We start from the raw sequence: 19692 nt of genomic DNA on the forward strand, positions 1-19692 counted from the left end.
GATTTTTGGCAAACCTATGTAGTGAAACTACCTGAAATAATTAACGATCGAAGAAATCGCCTCACGGGAGAAAAGTTGAATATTTAATTGAACAGTAATTTAAAAGTATTTCCATTCAAAAATAAATAAAACTTTTATTTAAAAAGGGTCTGGTAGATATTGTACGATCATTTTTAGGTTCATCATGGATTAGATTTTTCAATGATTAGGTATATGTTTACATTTTATTTAGTAATTATGGTTATTGAAAATTTTAGTTTTTAGGTTTCATTTAAGTTGTATTGTACTATTTATATTTATTATGCTATGTTACATTCTTGTTACAACATGTTACACCAGTTCTTACTTTGTAATACTAGACACTTACATTATAATCTCCATTGTTACTTAATAAGTACTCAATTCTTTTTTTAAACCATGTAAATATTGAAATAATCCAAGTTTAACTCCAATCCAATAAGAATATTCAAATTAATGAAGCCTTTTGAGTTAATTAAATATAATTTTCGATATTAAAATAGCATGATGTTCTATTATCTACTACGACTACGACTATACTTATTAGGTTTTAGAAATAATTTTTGATAAATAATAGTTGTTTTTTTAAATAAATTAAAAAGGATTTGGAACTGGACATTGATTTCCATTTACATTATAATTGATTTAACATCGTGTGAGCAATATATTTAGGTTTTCAAATAATCATTTACAGATAAGTATAGATCAAACTTATCATTTGTTCAGATTATAAAAAAATATTCAAAAAATCGTCTAAAAGTAATAATTGAAAATCGATGTCTCCGGATAATGATAGGGCAGACACTAATTTATAGTAATGGAAGAACTATATACTAATTAATGGTCAATTTAGAATTTGCAAACAACAGTTCCACACAGAACCACTGATTATTTCCAAATATATTTCATATTGTGATTGCCTAATAAATTTTATGCGAAATACTTCTTCCGCTTGGTTATTAATCATGTTTCGAATCAGCCGCATGTAATCATAATTAAAACCTCCAGCGTATTATATCAAATAAAAAAAATTGTTTGTTCTGTCATTTTCTTAACAATAATGAATATATATTTGCAACAGGGATTGTATGATAATCAAACATTGTATTATGTCTAATATATATATATATATATATATATATATATATATATATATATATATATATATATATATCACTACATAGTATAAAACAAAGTCGCCTTTTCTGTCCCTATATCCCTTTGTGCGCTTAAATCTTTAAAACTACTCAACGGATTTTGATGCGGTTTTTTCAATAGATAGAGTGATTCAAGAGGAAGGTTTATATGTATAATACATGCATAATATACTAAGGCAACATTGCTAATTTTAGAGGTTTCTAACGTGATGTCGTAAATTAACCTATTTTTTTTAGGCTTATTTAGCAATTAGTAAAAACGCTGCCTAACCCTACGAGTTAGATCAAATTAATGTACTACAGTATTGTACACCATAAAAAGGTCTACAAAAAAGTCCGCGATGGTATATGTTTATCTTTTAGGGATAACCCACATTAACCATTTTTATTGTTTACTTTTTACGTGAGAAAATGGCTTATTTACGAAGCTATTTTAAGCAATACGGCATTAATCCTTATCGAATTAAGTACCTTAAATACAGTGTGCAATTAATATAGATCAATATGGTTCCTTACAGCATGTAAATTAAACAAATATTTTCGGAGATATTACAAATTTAAAATTTGCGTTTAAAAATGTGTAATGTAATAAAAATTGTATGAATTTAGATATTCCAAAGATAGCAGGAAATTTTCATAGTAAGTATAGGGGAAGAGGAATTGTTTAACTCCAAATTTAATGCGTGCAGGCCAAGGGCAGTAATGAACGAACCAAAAATACTGGATCGATTTTAATCATGTTTTCATTGAGTGACATAGGCATATATATTTTATGCCCGTGCAAAGTCGGAGCGGGCCGCTATGTTTTTATATACAACCTTCATATTTTTTCTGTAGTGTATTTAATTTAGTATCAGCATTGCACCCGTGCGAAGCCGGGGCGGGTCGCTAGTATATATATATATATATATATATATATATATATATATATATATATATATATATATATATAGTTAGCGTAGGCTAGATTTTAGGGAGAAAATCAATCTCTCGTAGAAATCCGAGGAGTTTTTCTGCATTTTCTCCTGTTAAGGCATTTCTAAAATTTTGCAGCCCATGCTTAGTCCTAATCTGGGTGGATAGTCGTTCAATATGTGGTAGACTGATATAGGGGCATGGTGACAACACTCACAGTGTGCAGGCGGGCTCGAGGTCATCAAGTGATCAAGGGAAGGAACGCGAAGAGAGAAGAAAAAAATCAGCTTTAACCTCTATGGTTGGCCTCCTGGGCTCAACGACATTATACATCGTTATTCGTGAAACAAGAAACGAATGAGATAAGGTCGGTATGGACACAAACATTTGTGCTGGGGAGGGGAGATGAGGCAGTATACCTACGTGAGAAGGGATCCACAGTAAACTTGTCCTGATCCCATTCAGATAGAGGGTACGGATAATTGACAGTGAGTCGGTGACCAGGGGATGGTTGAACTTCTGTTCCAGGAAACAATCAAGAGCATTTCGGGAGTCGGTCAGGATTAGAAATTCTTTGAAGGATTATGTTGAGATGTACGATAATCTTCTGTTAGTTATATATTTCTTTAATACTAACTTGTTTAATAAGTATTGTCGTTTAATATAAAAACAAAAATTCCTTTTGCACAGACTTGTTGATTTATTGACTAGTTGATTCTCAGGGTTGAAATACCAAAGAGTTGAGGGTTTCAACTGCTCTTTATCCTATTGTTTATATGCAGGATCACTGTAGTAAATAACATTTAAGTGTTTTGATCAATTATTAGATATAAACATAGCATTGTACCTTTTGTTTGAACGTAATGAATATGATAGTTAGGAAATGATGGTGGTGACCGTGAAGCCTTGAGTTTGCGTTTTTTTTAATAGAAGATAATTTTTTATACAAAGGTTAACGACCAGTTGCGTAGGAAATCGTAATGAAGCCACTGTGCTGTCCGTAAGATGATTTCATAATAAAATTAGATATGGTTATATGAAAATCAACAATTAAGTCCCGCTTTTTACTATGATGGGTAGATACTTTTTAATATCAATAAATGTCTCTTTTCCTGTTTTTTTTTTCATAAAATAATCATTGGTCATTTAATAGCTATATTAGAAATATGACATCTTGCTGAGTCACAGAGTAAATAGAGATTTAACTTTATAGACAACTTTGGATAAATGTTTCTTTACGTCCAATATCTAGATAACATCATGATGTCCTTTTAGGTGTATTTTATTGGTTTGTTTGAATCGCTATGCTAAGAGCCACAAAGGCATTTGATTGGTTCATGTAGTTTCTATGGTGCGTTTGGTGTGTTTTTTTTTGGGTGCCATTTTTTGTGTGCAGAACGTAAAGAAGAGTGTAAGATTTATAATGCATTTTTTTTCTAAAAAGTGTTGTGTAACTGGGAGATGATTTCATAATAAAATTAGATATGGTTATATGAAAATCAATAATTAAATCGCGCTTTTTACTATGATGGGTAAATACTTTTTAATATCAATATATGTCTCTTTTCCTGTTCTTATTCCATAAAGGCATTTGATTGGTTCATTTAGTTTCTATGGTGCGTTTGGTGTGTTTTTTTTGGGTGCCATTTTTTGTGTCCAGAACGTAAAGAAGAGTGTAAGATTTATAATGCATATTTTTTCTAAAAAGTGTTGTGTAACTGAGTTTATAGAAAACAATGAAATGATCTGACATCTGAATCTGAACGATCTGAATGAAATGACATTGTTTTTCTTCCAAAAAATTTACAGTTCTAGTTAAAAAATACGTAGATCATGTTAGAAAAATTCCAAAATATCTGGATTAAGTATTTTTGATCTGATCAAGCATTATTTTTACTTAATATGTATACAATTATACACATAGAGCTTTTATGTATATATAAACATATACTGTTTTTTAGAAAGTTGATCTATTTTTCACCTTACTGCCAACGAATGGGTGATTTTCATCGCAATCAACATTCAAATATTGCGTAATTGTGTTGCTATTTGAAAAGATGCTTATTGATGTACCGTCAAATTTTAAAGGGTTAATTTATTTAAAGAAGTATGTTTCAGTTAACCACGATAGTATTGATTTTTTTGGATATATTAGAATGCTTGGAGTCAAAAACATCTATCCATTAATAATTAGTAAAAAGAGAAATTATTCTTTTGTCAATAAGATGTGAAATTAGGGGCTGATCATGTGATACTATTGTGTTACGTAACTTCAAATACCATTGTGTTACATAAAATGCCTTCACAACAAAATATTTTCTTTATAGATGCCTATAATGGAAATTTAAACTAATTAATCAAATTACTAGAATCATAATACCATCTGGATATTGGACGATACGAAAATTTGCTTCAGAAATACCCTGGAGTGAGAGAGAAAGAATTTTTGAATATGAGTTTTCTCTCTATTACTCTATGTCTACAGTTAAACCTCAATTTTTTTATATTGATTATTGATTATGTTGAATTTGATACTTCAAATAGTTTTTTCATATATACATCATGTTTAAAGCATTGCTCTATTTTGTATATTGAATAAAATATTAAAAAAAAACTTATTCAAAAGCGCTATTAATGAAACTGCTTATACATTTCATGAGATAGTCATATGAATTAAATTGTTTTACCGTAATAAATAATAGGTTGAAGGGACATGTGGTTTCAGAAAGATGGCGCCACAGCACACACAGCTCCTTCCACAATTCAACTATTGAATGATGTTTTTCCACGAATACTAATTTCGCGAAGTGACGATTTAGTATGGCCTGGCTGATCACCGGTTTTAACAGCACCAAATTTTTTCATTCAGACAGAGATTCAACATCTTAAAGACTATATTCGTCGCGAAATTGAAGAAATTCAGCGTCAGATGTTGCAGAATGTCATGAAAAATGCCTTAAAAAGAGAAAGTTGCGTAGCGAATCGCGAGCACCATTTAGACGACATAATTTTTCAATCATAACGAAAAAAAAGTAAAGACCAAATAAATGGTAGCGGGACTTTTGCCCCACTTTGTATAATTTAAGAGACGTACTATTACATACAAATAAGTTTAATGTTAGGCTTTTAGAATTGCCGAGATTTTTACGTGTATGACTCCGTCATTATATCATTTCAAATATTTCGAGAGTGTCAGAACAAGGTAAGCACCAACAGGTCATTATCATATATTAATATTTTGATAAAAAAATATACGACCGTTGTGTTGTAACGGTATTTTTGTGAATAGAAATGTTCTTGAAAGGCAACATAACAGTTTTCAACACAAACTTTGGTGTTATTATTTTTAAACGTTTTTATTTTGCATTTAGTTTTTTTTCTACTATTAGGGTTTTATTATTGTTTTTTTAATTAAATTGCTGTTATTTATGTATAATAAAGTCATCATATCTATTATTTGGAATTGTTTATTTAAATATATTCATATGTTATCAAGTTATATATTAATATTATTTTGATATAACTATGGGTCAATTTAACAGGTCAATTGAAAAGTTCCCGGCCTGATATATAGATGGCGCTAATATAATTAAATCCATATGTTTTTTAGTTAACCCTTACCCTCAATAGATGCGTGTAGTAATTTGACAGCTGTCAGATCATTTGTTTGTGTTTGTTATAGCATTTTGAGTGAAGCAACTTTTGTTATTGTAAAAAAATGGATAAAAAGCAATTTCGTGTATAGAAAAAAAATATTGCTTTATGAAGAGAAAAAATACAGTTGAAGCAAAAACTTGACTTAATGCCGAGTTTCGGGACACTGCCCCAAGAAAATTAACCATCAAGGATTGGTATGCTAAGTTTAAACATGGTGAATTGAGCACCGAAGACGCCCAAAAGAGGTTGTTACCGACGAAAACATTTAAAAAATCCACAAAATGATTTTGAATGTTCTAAAGAATGTTCAGACATTTTAAAGATATCAACTAAACGTGTACATCATTCACGAATATTCGGGTATGAGAAAACTTTGTGCAAAGTGGGTGCCGCGTGAGATCACTTTTGTTCAAAAACGACGACAAGTTGATGATTCGGAACAGTGTTTGAAGATGATCAAGCGTAATAAACCCTTGAGTTCTTGTTCAATATGTGACAATGGATGAAATATGGCTCCATCATTTCATTCCGAAGTCCATTCGACAGTCATTCGAGTGGACTGTACACGATGAACCCGCTCCAAAGCGTGGGAAAACGCAACAGTCGGCTGGCAAAGTTATGGCGTCTGTATTTTGGGATGTACATGGAATACTTTTCATTGACTACCTTGAAAATAAACGACCATCAACAGGGACTATTACATAGCGCAATTGGACCGTCCAAAGGACTAAATCGCCGAAAAAGGCCGCATTTGAAGAAAAAGAAAGTGCTGTTTCACCAAGACAATACACCGTGTCACAAGTCAGTGAAAACGATGGCAATTATCCATGAATAGGGCTTCTAATTGCTTCCTCATCTACCGTATTTTCAAGATTTGGCCCACAGCGACTATTTCCTGTTCTCAGATCTCAAAAAAATGCTCGCTGGGAAGATATTTTCGTCGAATGAAGAGGAGATCGCTGAAACTGAGGCCTAGTTTGAAACAAAAGACAAATCATACTACAAAAATGGTATGTAAATGTTAGAGGGTAGCTATAATCAGTGTATCAGCCTTGAAGGGAATTATGTTGAATAAAAAAAAAAAATTTCCCAAAAAAAAATTGTTTTACTATGGTAGGTCGGCGACTTTTCAATTGACTTGTTACATTAAATAACTTAATAATACTGAATAAAAAACTGTTATTTTATATAAAGAAATGCTAAAACTATGGAAATTAATAGTTATTTTAACATGACGATAATCATATTCCAAAATGACCTTATATTCGTATTGATAACATTCTTAAATACAGAATAGTATATAAATCTTACTTAGTATGCATAGTACGCACGACACATTGTAATATCTGTTTTACAATTTGAATGAACTTTCTTCTTTTCTTGTCTCTTCTATCTCTTGACGTAAGACTAAATAAACAGCGAACCTGTTGCTGACATTGGTATTTATTTGAATTTGCAATACCATTAGATCGAAGGTAATGATTTTTATATGATGTTATCTCAGTTGTATCGTTGATTTTATCTATATATTACTGATCTATTAATACAGTAGTCAAGCAAAATAGATAGAAAGTAAAAGAGGTCGATTTCTACCAGATAATATACAGAAAAAGTATAAAACTCAATATAATTGTTTTTGATTTACAAGAAAATCCCATAAAAAACAAGATAAAAATCATACTACGTAGTAGTATATGTAGATGAATGATATGGTAACTTTCTATTCGTTTTTATTTCGAATATACTCGTATGAACAAAAATCCTATTATGATGAAAAAAAAAATTGCAAAACTACGAATCATGAGGTTAAACGAGAATTTATTACCAAAATAAAAAAGGAATTTTAGTAAGTAGTTGCTTGATCTGTTTGTCTCATCTTTTCTGCACATAATGAATTCTCTGTCACACCATTGGCTCTTGGAAGCACTTTCATAAAAAATTCAGTATAATATGATTAAAAAACTTAAAAAACAGGTTTAAAGTCTTCCATTTACGTCGATTAAAGTATGTTAAGTCCGAACTGAGAAAATCCCTAAAGCGTGTGACATAAATACAATACAATAACTCTTTTGAAAACTGGACAAATGTTGGCGTTAACACAAGGTATCGAAAAGTATAAAATAATAAATCTGAAGGCTATGCAATATATTTCAAAAAAGAATTAACTCGCTTCTTATTTGATCGCAGTGTACAGTGTACGGTGTGTAAAGTGAAGTCTCGTAATCTCCAAGCTACTCAACAACATAATATAATAATAACTAGCGACCCGCCCCGGCTTCGCACGGGTGCAATGCTGATACTAAATTAAATACACTACAGAAAAAATATGAACGTTGTATATAAAAACATAGCGGCCCGCTCCGACTTTGCACGGGCATAAAATATATATGCCTATGTCACTCAATGAAAACATGATTAAAATCGATCCAGTATTTTTGGTTCATTCATTACTGCCCTTGGCCTGCACGCATTAAATTTGGAGTAAAACAATTCCTCTTCCCCTATACTTACTATGAAGATTTCCTGCTATCTTTGGAATATCTAAATTCATACAATTTTTATTACATTACACATTTTTAAACGCAAATTTTAAATTTGTAATATCTCCGAAAATATTTGTTTAATTTACATGCTGTAAGGAACCATATTGATCTATATTAATTGCACACTGTATTTAAGGTACTTAATTCGATAAGGATTAATGCCGTATTGCTTAAAATAGCTTCGTAAATAAGCCATTTTCTCAGGTAAAAAGTAAACAATAAAAATGGTTAATGTGGGTTATCCCTAAAAGATAAACATATACCATCGCGGACTTTTTTGTAGACCTTTTTATGGTGTACAATACTGTAGTACATTAATTTGATCTAACTCGTAGGGTTAGGCAGCGTTTTTGCTAATTGCTAAATAAGTCTAAAAAAATAGGTTAATTTACGACATCACGTTAGAAACCTCTAAAATTAGCAATGTTGCCTTAGTATATTATGCATGTATTATACATATAAACCTTCCTCTTGAATCACTCTATCTATTGAAAAGAACCGCATCAAAATCCGTTGCGTAGTTTTAAAGATTTAAGCGCACATAGGGATATAGGGACAGAAAAGGCGACTTTGTTTTATACTATGTAGTGATAAAGTAGTTGTAATCATAAAAACTTGATATTGTAACTATGAACATTACATTCGTTAAAATAGAACCAAATTGAAGAATTGATTTTTTGTTTTGTTCGATCTTTTTACTCTTTCATGTATAGTATGCAATATTGTTTCACTCGAGACTTTTCATTTCCTCTTATATTTCTTTTTCGCCAATTTTTTGATAATCAAAGAGATGTACTATGCGTGGTTGTACGACAATAATGTAAGAAAAATATTGTGGTCGAAGCTGAGAAATGCTTCACGAATGACTAAAGAGCTCACATCTTCAACCAGGAAATTGACAGCCTTATCCTGAACATAAGCTGACTTAACCTGGACAAAACATTAATTTGCAACAACTCACTATTGCCAACAAATAATGCAATAAAAATACCAGACCATACATATTTTTAGCGACTCCCCGGACCTTGCTCCTCCTGATTACGATTTGTTCCGATCCCTGAAAAACTCTCTTAAGGAATATAAATCTGCCTTTAAGGATACTTTTGGAAATCACTCTGTTTAGTTTTTCACCCAGAAATCTAAGACATAAATATTAAATAGTTGTGTATTAATTTATTACGTATGTTTTAATAATTACATTTAATTTTGTAATTATTAAGGCAATTTCATATAAAAAAATTTACCGAAGCGTAAATAGACCAATTGTCTAATGTTACCTAAACAATACTAGGTTAAAAACAATAACAGTAATACTTAATTTATAAAAAATTGTTGAAATATTGCTTGAAGCAATAACAAATCAACCATAATAATTTCGTTTCTTCTTTTTTTCTGTTCGTTTTACCTTTGAAGTCTGTTCGGTGTGCTGATAAAAGTTTTAATGTTTAACTAAAAAGAAGAGTGTGTTAACATTTGATTGCTAATTCAATAAAGTGTTATTGTCTTACACATCGGTCTAGTGGCATTTGTCACTAAACGATCATTATTATTCGTTTGTATTTATATGTTAAAATAAGACAGTAAAATTATTCGGATAAGAAGTAATAATTAACCGAAGGCGTGTAAATATTTTGAGATACCCTAAATAATTTTTATTATTAGGTTTCATATATCTAATAGTTGGTAATACATGGTAACAGTCCATGGAGTATTCTAGATTTAGGGGTAGTAATTTAATAGAGTTTGTACAGAGTTGTTTTGCTTATATTTTGCTTTTTCAGTTTTAATGTTTCCACTATATAGGTCGATTCTTGCACCACCTGTCTACCATTTCTTTCTGAAAAACCCTCTTAACGATGAAAAGCTAGCTTCAAAAGAATCTTGTGAAAATCGTTTGCTTAAAAACTGGACACCCAGAAATCTTATGGTGTTTTATGGTGATGGAATTTTATGAAGTTTATGGTGAAGAAGAAGAAGTTTTATGGTGATTGAATCATTGGAGACGCAACATTATATATTATTATAGATTATACTATTGTAAAATGAATATTGTCAATTGAAAAGTCACCGGCCTGACACATAAATGGCGCTACTAGAATTAGATTCATTCATTTATTAGTTAGCCCTAACCCTCAAAAGATGCGTGTATAATTTTGACAGCTGTCGGATCACTAGTTTGTGAATTATAGCATTTGCAGTCAAGCAACTTTTGTTATTGTGAAAGAAAAAATAGATAAAAAGGAATTTCGCGTGTTGATAAAATATTGCTTTTGTAAATTGAAATTGAATGAAATACTAGACACTCTAAAGATATTAACTGAATGTGTACATCATATCATTCATGAATATTTGGGTACGAGAAAGCTCTGTGCAAAGTGGGTGCCACACGAGCTCACTTTTGACCAAAAACAACGACAAGTTGATGATTCGGAACAGTGTTTGAAGATGATCAAGCGTAATAAATCCGAGCTTTTGTGTCGATATATGGTAATTGATGAGACATGGCTCCATCATTTCACTCCGCAGTCGAACCACCGACAGTCATCTGAGTGGACTTTACACGATGAACCCGCTCCAAAGCGTGAGAAAACGCAACAGTTAGCTGGCAAGTTTATGGCATCTATATTTTGAGATACGGATGGAATAATTTCATATCAACAGCGATTATTACATAGCCTTATTGGACCATTTGAAGGACGAAATCGGCGAAAAACAGCCGCACTTGAAGAAAAATACAGTGCTGCATTACCAAGACAATGCACCGTGTTACAAGTTAGTGAAAACGATGGCAAAAATCCATGAATTGGGCTTCGAGTTGTTTCCTCATCTACCGTGTTCTACAGATCTGGCAACCAGCGACTAGTTCCTGTTCTCAGATCTTAAAAAAATGCTCGCTGCGAAGAAATTTTCGTCGAATGAAGAGCTGATCGCCGAAATTGAGGCCTATTTTGAAGTAAAGGACAAACGTACTGCAAAAATGGCATCGAAAAGTATCAGTGTAACCCTTGAAGGGAATTATGTTGAATAAAAAAACTGATTTTGCCAAAAAAATGTGTTTTACTATGGTAGGCCGGGGACTATTCAATTGACCATCAACGGTCTTCGATTATCTCTAATCTTGATATTTCTACTATATTTATATATTTTGCTGTCTCCTTTACTGCTGCCTGCGTATTATTACTATTATTACTTGGTGTAAGTATGACGTTCACTGATTTATATTCGTTTACTTTTACTTTTCACTCCTTGCTACTGTTCAAGGGCTAATTTATATTATTCTATTATTGTTCAGAAATTGGAAAAGGTTTTTCGTATAATCTAATGGGAATTGAGTGAATATTTGTACTATTATGCAGTTAATTAAAATCTTTGATTCATCATCATTTGATATGAATTGAAAGTATTTTAGTATATTAAAAAGATTACAAGATAACACTATTATAGTGTATTATTTTTTTATGAAGACAGATATTAAATTGTGTAACAATCTACTTAGTTTCCATAATAATTTCAAACCAAAATGACGTACTTAATACACACGCTACATGTAGGATTTGTTATTTACTGTCTACACGCCATATTTTATATAATTGGTCAATCATCTTATTATTTGAATTACACTGTACTAGTTTTGAAACAATATTAAGGAAAGGAAAAACGTGTTCTTCTGTGAAATAATTTAAGGGATTTTTTGTAAATTCAAGGTTTTGTTGTGAAAATTTTTTTATATTATTGTTTTATTAAAGTTTTTCATCGCTAGAGACTATTTCTAATTATCGAGTGGAAACAGTCGGAAGAGTTGATAGTCGTAAAGCAGTTGTCTATAGTCAAAAAACTAGCGACTGAAAATCGTAGTTACTCTTTCGGTCTGTCTCTGTGTTGTATAGATCAGTTCATTTTAAATAAATTTAAATTAGCAAGTGACAGTGTGAGAAAAAGGATGGAATAGTGATCTCAAACAACGTATTCTTTTTTGCTGTTTAGCTTTTTTTTAACTTTCCTTGGGAAAGAGAATGAAAGAGATAATTGGTGGATTCTACTACATTCAAAAGAACAGTTTCATTTTGAATGATGTAAAATTATTTTTATATTTTATGTATTTAACTTGATTGCAAACAAGAATGGAGTAATGACCACTAAGTACTTGTATCGTATTTTCTCAATCAATTTACCAATGATCTATTTAAGCATCGCAATTCTTATTGTTAATCAGAAATATTTTCAGATTATTATGTGTTGAAACTTTACTGAAAGAAATTTGAACATTCAAAAGATTTGAACAAACATCGAGAAAAAATTTAAAAAATCCATAAAAAAGACTTAACAGTTGCCATGATGAATATAAATGCAGTTAAAATTATTTTATTATTGAGCAACCAAAATGGTCCTTTTTGACCTATTACATTAATACATAATCTTGAAAAAATAGAGTTCAAAAATGCTGCTGTGTTAATGTACAATATATTGTTAGTTACAATCATAATGCAAATTAAACATTTTTTTAAAATTAATCTCAACAATCTGCCCGTGGGCAATAAGTGCTATTATATAATTTTCGTTATATAATATAACTATCCTGGCATGTAGAAGATCGCTTAAATAAATGATCTACTGTACAACTTATAATCTAAATCTTATTCCAGATACTATTCTAACTTATTTTAAACTCTATCCTAACTTATTCTAAAAACTATTCCTAACTTATTCTAGAGATTATTAAATCTCACTCTATGTGTCTATTAATTGGTTAGTATGATAGTTTGCGTTTGAGCATTGGGATCACTAACAGAGAGCACTAATAGTGTCCTAGAGCACTTTGCACTAATCACTCTCCTTATGGGACTTGCCACATTTAATTTTGATAGTTAAAATAGGTCCAAATGGGCATAATGATAACTTAGATTAGATATTAAGACAGTTTTGCAGACAGTGGAATAAATAGTAACTGAAGATGTGTGTGTGGTCTTTAGTTATCGTGATGGAAGATAACACCTTTTCTATTGATCAATTTTGGTTATTTAATCGCCTGCTACAATCGCATTAGATATAGACAGTATAATAAATGGTTTGATCAGGTTCCAATAGCTCATGATGATGTCTGAATGATGCTCATGTCTGAATGATGCTCATGAATTTGTTTGTCTTAATCAATAATATATCTTACCTTCTCACCTATCAAGTTCATTGGTGTCAATGTAAGTTTTGACCACGATTCTTTTGTACATTATTGCCATACGTGAACTACTCTTCATTGTCCGTAACATTTCGTCTTAAAAATGACTTGTATACATTGATTTGTTCACTGTAATTTGAATTGAAATCGAAGTATTGAGCTTCTTTTGGTATCTAGTCTTATTTTATTATTATTACAAAGTATTTTATTTTTTATGGGAATGTGAAGACATAAATAAAACTGTAGGAGTGATAAAATCAAAATTATTATTATTTTGCTAGGTTTATTATCAAAAGTTTTAACATTTAAATAATTCCTCTTCGAAATTCATATAATTATAACTATTTTTTAAGATAATTTAGATATAAACAATTAATAGTATTGTAATATTTAGTTATATAGCCACATTGTAACAAAACATGAGCTTGGTTAATAGAAACTAGCCAAACTCATGCAAATTATAAATTATAAATTCAGACAATCAATGATATTCAGCACTCAGCGTAGCAAAATAGCATGGAAATCAGATGGAACTTAAACGGTAAGAACTACCCTAAAGAAATCCTAAAACTAATATCAGAAGAAAAGAAGAACGGAGAAGTAATGACGTTACTCCAGGGCTCAGCAAGGTAAAACTAATCTGAATAATTTTATATCCCAACTGAGACATGAAATTAAACAATTAAAGAATGTAACCATGAGTGGATGGTCTGCTAATAAAACTGTTTGGCGAGTGCATTGGGATCAATAGTAGAGAGCACTAACAGTGTGTTAGCGTACTTCGCACTAATACTTCGAATCACTTTCCTTATGGGACTCGCAATATTTAATTTTGGTACCTCTGGAGGATATCAACGTTAGATTTGCTAGTAGAACCCCACAGTTCAATACCATAGGTCCAAATAGGCATAATGATAACTTAGATTTACGCCCTATCAGCCAATACACTTTTAGTTTAAGCCCAAGCTGATTGCGTTTTGTCATTATATGCTTTTTTCATGTCAAACGTTTATCAAAATGCATTCCCAGATAGTTAACGTTGTCTGCTTGCGGATATTCATAGTTATTCAATTTTACTAAGGGACAAGTTCTTCTACAAAGGGTGAATGTCACATGGGTAGATTTTGTCTCATTTGCTTTGATACGCTACGTTTTCAACCATAATTCGATAAGATGAAATTGAAGGTTTCTTGTAGCTGATATTGGATCATGGTGTGATGATAAAACAGCTGTTTAGTCAATAGATATAACAATGCGTTAAGAAAGTCAACTATGTTATTTTCTTCTGTTGCGGATATTTCAGACGGGTACGGATTAAACAATGTTTTTAAGTGTTTAGAGAAAAGTTCCGTTTTATCTATCATTCCTAGCCCAGGTGTTGTTGTCAATTTTAATGGGGAATTATGTTGTTGAGGTTTTAATCTTTTTTGTTAGTTTCCAGAGGGAACATTCCGTTGTATCAGTTGGAGTTAAGTTTTCTAAATATTTTTGAATTCCTTGATTCTGTTTGCTCTTTCAGCTCTTTTGTTGCCTTGTTGAATTTTCTCTTGTTATCTTCTGTTCTGATTTGTCGCCAGATTTTTCGCAGTTTTCTCTTTTCAGCAAATTTGTCGCCAGATTTTTCGCAGTTTTCTCTTTTCAGCAACTTTTTGTTTAATTGTAGACGATATATAATTGAACTTTTAATATGTCGTGCTATTATGAGTTGGGTACCAAGTGGCGTCTTCTATAAACTAAACATAAACCTATATATATATATATATATATATATATATATATATATATATATATATATATATATATATTACACATAAATCTAAAGATCAGTGCCAAAAAATATTATTCCTCAGTCTCTTGTTATAATTTAGAATCATTGTGACAATTCCATGTCTCATCTATAATGACGAAAGAATGCACAAAATCTTTTTAAAGCTCACATTCAAATGTATTCATTAATAACAAATAAGACACTACTCAAAACTAATGATGAAATGTTGATTATATTCGTATAAAAGACAACTATTAGTGAACAATCAATTAACAATAACAATTAAGTATACCAGCTCGTAGATATGGAGTTTAAATACCCATCGTATATATTCTATGTCTAATTTGTTATTCAATATGGCAATGAACTTTTCGAACGTCTATTAACACATGGTCATCTAGCCTAGTGGCGGCATAAATAGTCTTATAATCTCTTTTCTTTTTCATGTCGCTATTGGCGACACTCCTTATTTTGTCCGTTTCAGCTAGAGAAAGTACAAATAAAAAGAAAAGTGCTAAACGTTACCATTTTTGTTGTCAATCGTGCAGAAAACGCTATTAAACTTGACATCTCGTTTGAACGTAAATCTTAACTTTACAACTTAATATTTGTGGATAATAAATCGTGTTTTATAATAGATATTATACTAATAAATAGTTTTTGTTATGATATGAAAGAGATATGGTATCGTGTATTACCTTAGAATTGCTTTTCGCAATAAGTATGGGACTATAGAACAAGAGCATAAATTTGTAAACAAAATAAACACTGACCTAAATGCCAAAAGATATTGTTCGGCTGCTTTTCTAGACATATCTCAGGCTGTTGACAAAGTATGGCATACGGGCATGCAGGTTAAACTAAAGAAACTTCTCCCTCATCCAGACTATCAGTTATTAAAATCATATCTCACTGATAGACATTTTATTGTAAATCATGGCGATAAACATACCGAATTAAATCCCATATAATTAGGAGCTCTGTAAGGTAGTGTACTGAGTCGAGTACTGTATCTTCTAAATACGGTCGATCTGCCCACCACAAAAATAACTAGCGTGGCAACATACGCAGACGACACAATTCAGTCACAGCATCAATGTACCTAAAAACCCACCTGGGGCAAATACAATTATGGTTGAAGACATGGCGCATTAAAGTCAATGAAACAAAATCCACCCATGTAAAGTTTACCCTACGTAGAAGAACATGTCCACCAGTGAATATCAATCACCGTCAACTCCCCCAAGCAGAGCATGATAAATATCTTGGTATGCACTTAGATCGACGCCTAACCTGGAAGAAGCACATACTCTCTAAACGAAAACAACTTGGACTTAAATTATATCAAATGTATTGACTCATCGGGCTCAAATCCAAGTTATCATTAGATAACAAGGTATTGCTGTATGAGTCTACACTCAAGCTTATTTGGTTATATGGAATCCAACTATGGGGTACCGCTAGCAAATCTAATATATCCATCATTCAACTGTTCCAAAATAAAGTGTTGCGTGCCATTGTTGATGCTCCATACTATATTTCAAATAAAGTGATACAACGTGATATTCCTCTAGAATCTATTATAACGAGTGTAATTCAACGTGTTTGTGTGAAGTACTTCGAAAGAGTGTCAGTGCATCCCAGTGTACTCGCTAATCAGCTAAATATGCGACGTGATAGTGAAGTGCGTAGAATAAAACGTCTAACACCACCTGATCTTATTACTTGACATATATGGACTTCAGAATAAGACTAATTAATTAAGATAATATTTTATTTATTATTTTATTAATCATTAAAATATCTTACCATCTCACCTATCACCTTCATTGGTGTCAATGTAAGTTTTGACAACGATGCTTTTGTACATTACAATTAAAGAATGACGTGGGTGAATGGACTGCTAATAAAATTAGAGCTAGTGCTGAATTTGCCGTGGAGAGCTACCAGAAAGTTAAAAGATTACTTAGAAGATTTGCAGACCACCTCACGAGAATATTTCAGCCTCATACAGTGGGTAACGTTAAATTATTTCGCTACGCTATTGGACAGAGGTTAGGAAAGAAATTAAAAATACTATTAGCGCAAAAATGGTTCCTAGTTTTGACCTTATTACCGGGAAATTATTTCCTGGGGACTTCTCAGGAAGGCTCTAATTAAAATCATCAATCTAATAAAGTCTTCATTGAAGACTACAATATGTACCACAAAGGTGGAGGGTGGCTGAAGTAATTATGATTTCTAAACCAAAAAAGCCACCACATGAAACAACGTCATATTGGCCAATATTACTATTGCCAACAATGACCAAATTATTTGAAAACACTACACTTATTGACTACTTATTGAAAACGGTAGAAGAAAACAAAGTTTGTTTTGCAATATTTGTAAATGTTGCTTAAGCTTTCAATAAAGTTTGGCATGCGGGTTTAAAGTATAACATGAAAATGTTTCTCCCGGACTAATATTTAAAAAAATTGGGGTCTTATATAACTCGATCGAAACTGTCGATAATGTTATCAAGGACTGTGCTGAAAGACATGAATAGAGGCTTCATCAGCACATCAATGCAGAGGTTCTTCAGCTCCTAGATAATGATAATGGCTTAGTCAAAAGATTAGAGATAGTAAAACCATTTGATATAGTTCAGTGATGTTATAAATAAGACTCAGTGCACATTAAAAACAGTGACATAGATACTAATCCCAAATTATTTATTCGTAGAATAAGTATTTTGTAAATTTAAGTCCGTAGCAAATTAGGATAACATATACAGGAACAGAAAAACAAATAGCTTATTAGTGCTAATTTATTAGATTGCTATAATAAATAATAACGAAAAAAATCGGATGATGTTTTAGAGGACTTTTGTCAATTTTGCGGAGAACTTTTAATGACATTTTATATTATATTTATGGACAAGCCGATTGTTTATAAGAATATACAAGTTCTGTAGTGGTCTTGAAGGGTTTTTTAATCGTTTCGTATATTGGCTGTGCAAAAATATACTTACGCAATTGATTAAAAAAAACTTATTTTTAGGTCACTTATATTTTCTCAATATTTTTGCTGTTAAATAAAAATGATTCACTTACCATATCTGGATCGTTCCAGTGTCCTGGTCCAGCGTTTGGCACAATGACGTCCTGATTGTTTCCATAGTAGTCAATAATGCTCTCAACACTGGCCCAAGAATCTTGAATGTCATCGAAGTTCCTCCACATATTACAATGTTGAATTATTGAAGTGAAGTTAGGTGACATTCCTGAAAGAGATCAAGACCATTGCACTTTAACAAAATAAAATCTAAGCTTGGTTTGAAGGTATAAATAAGGTGAATGAGTAGTATATTCGTAATTTTTTACCAGAGCAAAACTGTGATAGTTATAGAAAAAAAAAGTTCATGCAAATTTTTAGAAAATATTTCCAAAACATTATTTTTCAAATATTATACATTATACACCAAAATTTTATTGATCTAAACTTTCATGTATTTATAAAAGTTTATAATATTTAATAAACAACTATCTACCTATGTTTTGCATAACTAGGCAGTTAACGAGCTAGATTTTTCTATGTTCAATAATTCTAAACTAAAGGAACCAGATTTCTAGTGGTCTGGTGGGTGTAAGTTTTATTTTTAGTATTTATAAACTCTCATTTTATAAATATAATACACGATTTTTAGAAAAAAGTACACTACACTACAAACAGTTGGAAAATAATATTTAATAAAAATATCGATACCTAGTACAAACAAATGTTGTGAAATAGTAATTATAACTGAATTAGGATTATGGTAATATATCAAACCGTAAATAGCGATCTAACATTGCCAAAAAAAGTTCTTTGATGGATTGCCAATGTTTATCACTATATAATCAACGAAGAACTGCACGACATGTTTAAATCAAATAGAATTTCGAATTGGTCCAATCTTTTGTCTTAAAACATGAAAGAAGAACACTGAACAGTGCTACTATAGTTTATAAGTGTTAACTTTAGTTTAAGTGACCTAATTTAATTTGGATTTTGGAAACACATATTGATTATCTCGTATTCGTCTTGTGTATTGATGCATATACAAGAGAACAGTAATAATAAATTAAAGTGTAAATTAAGATTATACTAAGCACGTATAACATAATTGTTCGTTATAAGAGGTATAACAATAAAATAATAAAAGTGATGCTACTAGTGATAAAATGGACATGTGTTAAAGTGGCATAACTGAAAAATATGTAGGCTAACATATCTTCCACTTGCCGTAATATAGTTAATAATAATACTGTTTGAGGTCAAGAAGTTATATAAGAAAATGCCTTTTTGTCATCTGTGAACATTTGTATGAACCAATATATACTGCAGAAATAAAGAAAACTAATTTTAAAATAATGAAACTAAGATTTTTAAGACACAAAAAACATTTTAAAATGAAATATGTACATAATAATTGTTGTA

General features: G+C 31.0%; 1 protein-coding gene across 2 annotated transcripts in view; it reads right to left on the reverse strand.

Moving 5' to 3' along the window:
* Nucleotides 1–19692, reverse strand: part of LOC143205295 (alpha-N-acetylgalactosaminidase) — an 83968-nt gene that overhangs the window by 15882 nt on the left and 48394 nt on the right. For both annotated transcript variants that reach the window (XM_076418525.1, XM_076418526.1), the window contains exon 5: nucleotides 18327–18496. In XM_076418525.1, the coding sequence (XP_076274640.1) occupies nucleotides 18327–18496 (170 nt within the window). The remainder of the gene's footprint in view (nucleotides 1–18326; nucleotides 18497–19692) is intronic.

The sequence above is a fragment of the Rhynchophorus ferrugineus genome, unplaced genomic scaffold (genome assembly GCF_030347505.1).
Source record: "Rhynchophorus ferrugineus isolate W39M unplaced genomic scaffold, kcgeb_rfMv2 rfM11, whole genome shotgun sequence".
Lineage (NCBI taxonomy): Eukaryota > Metazoa > Arthropoda > Insecta > Coleoptera > Curculionidae > Rhynchophorus > Rhynchophorus ferrugineus.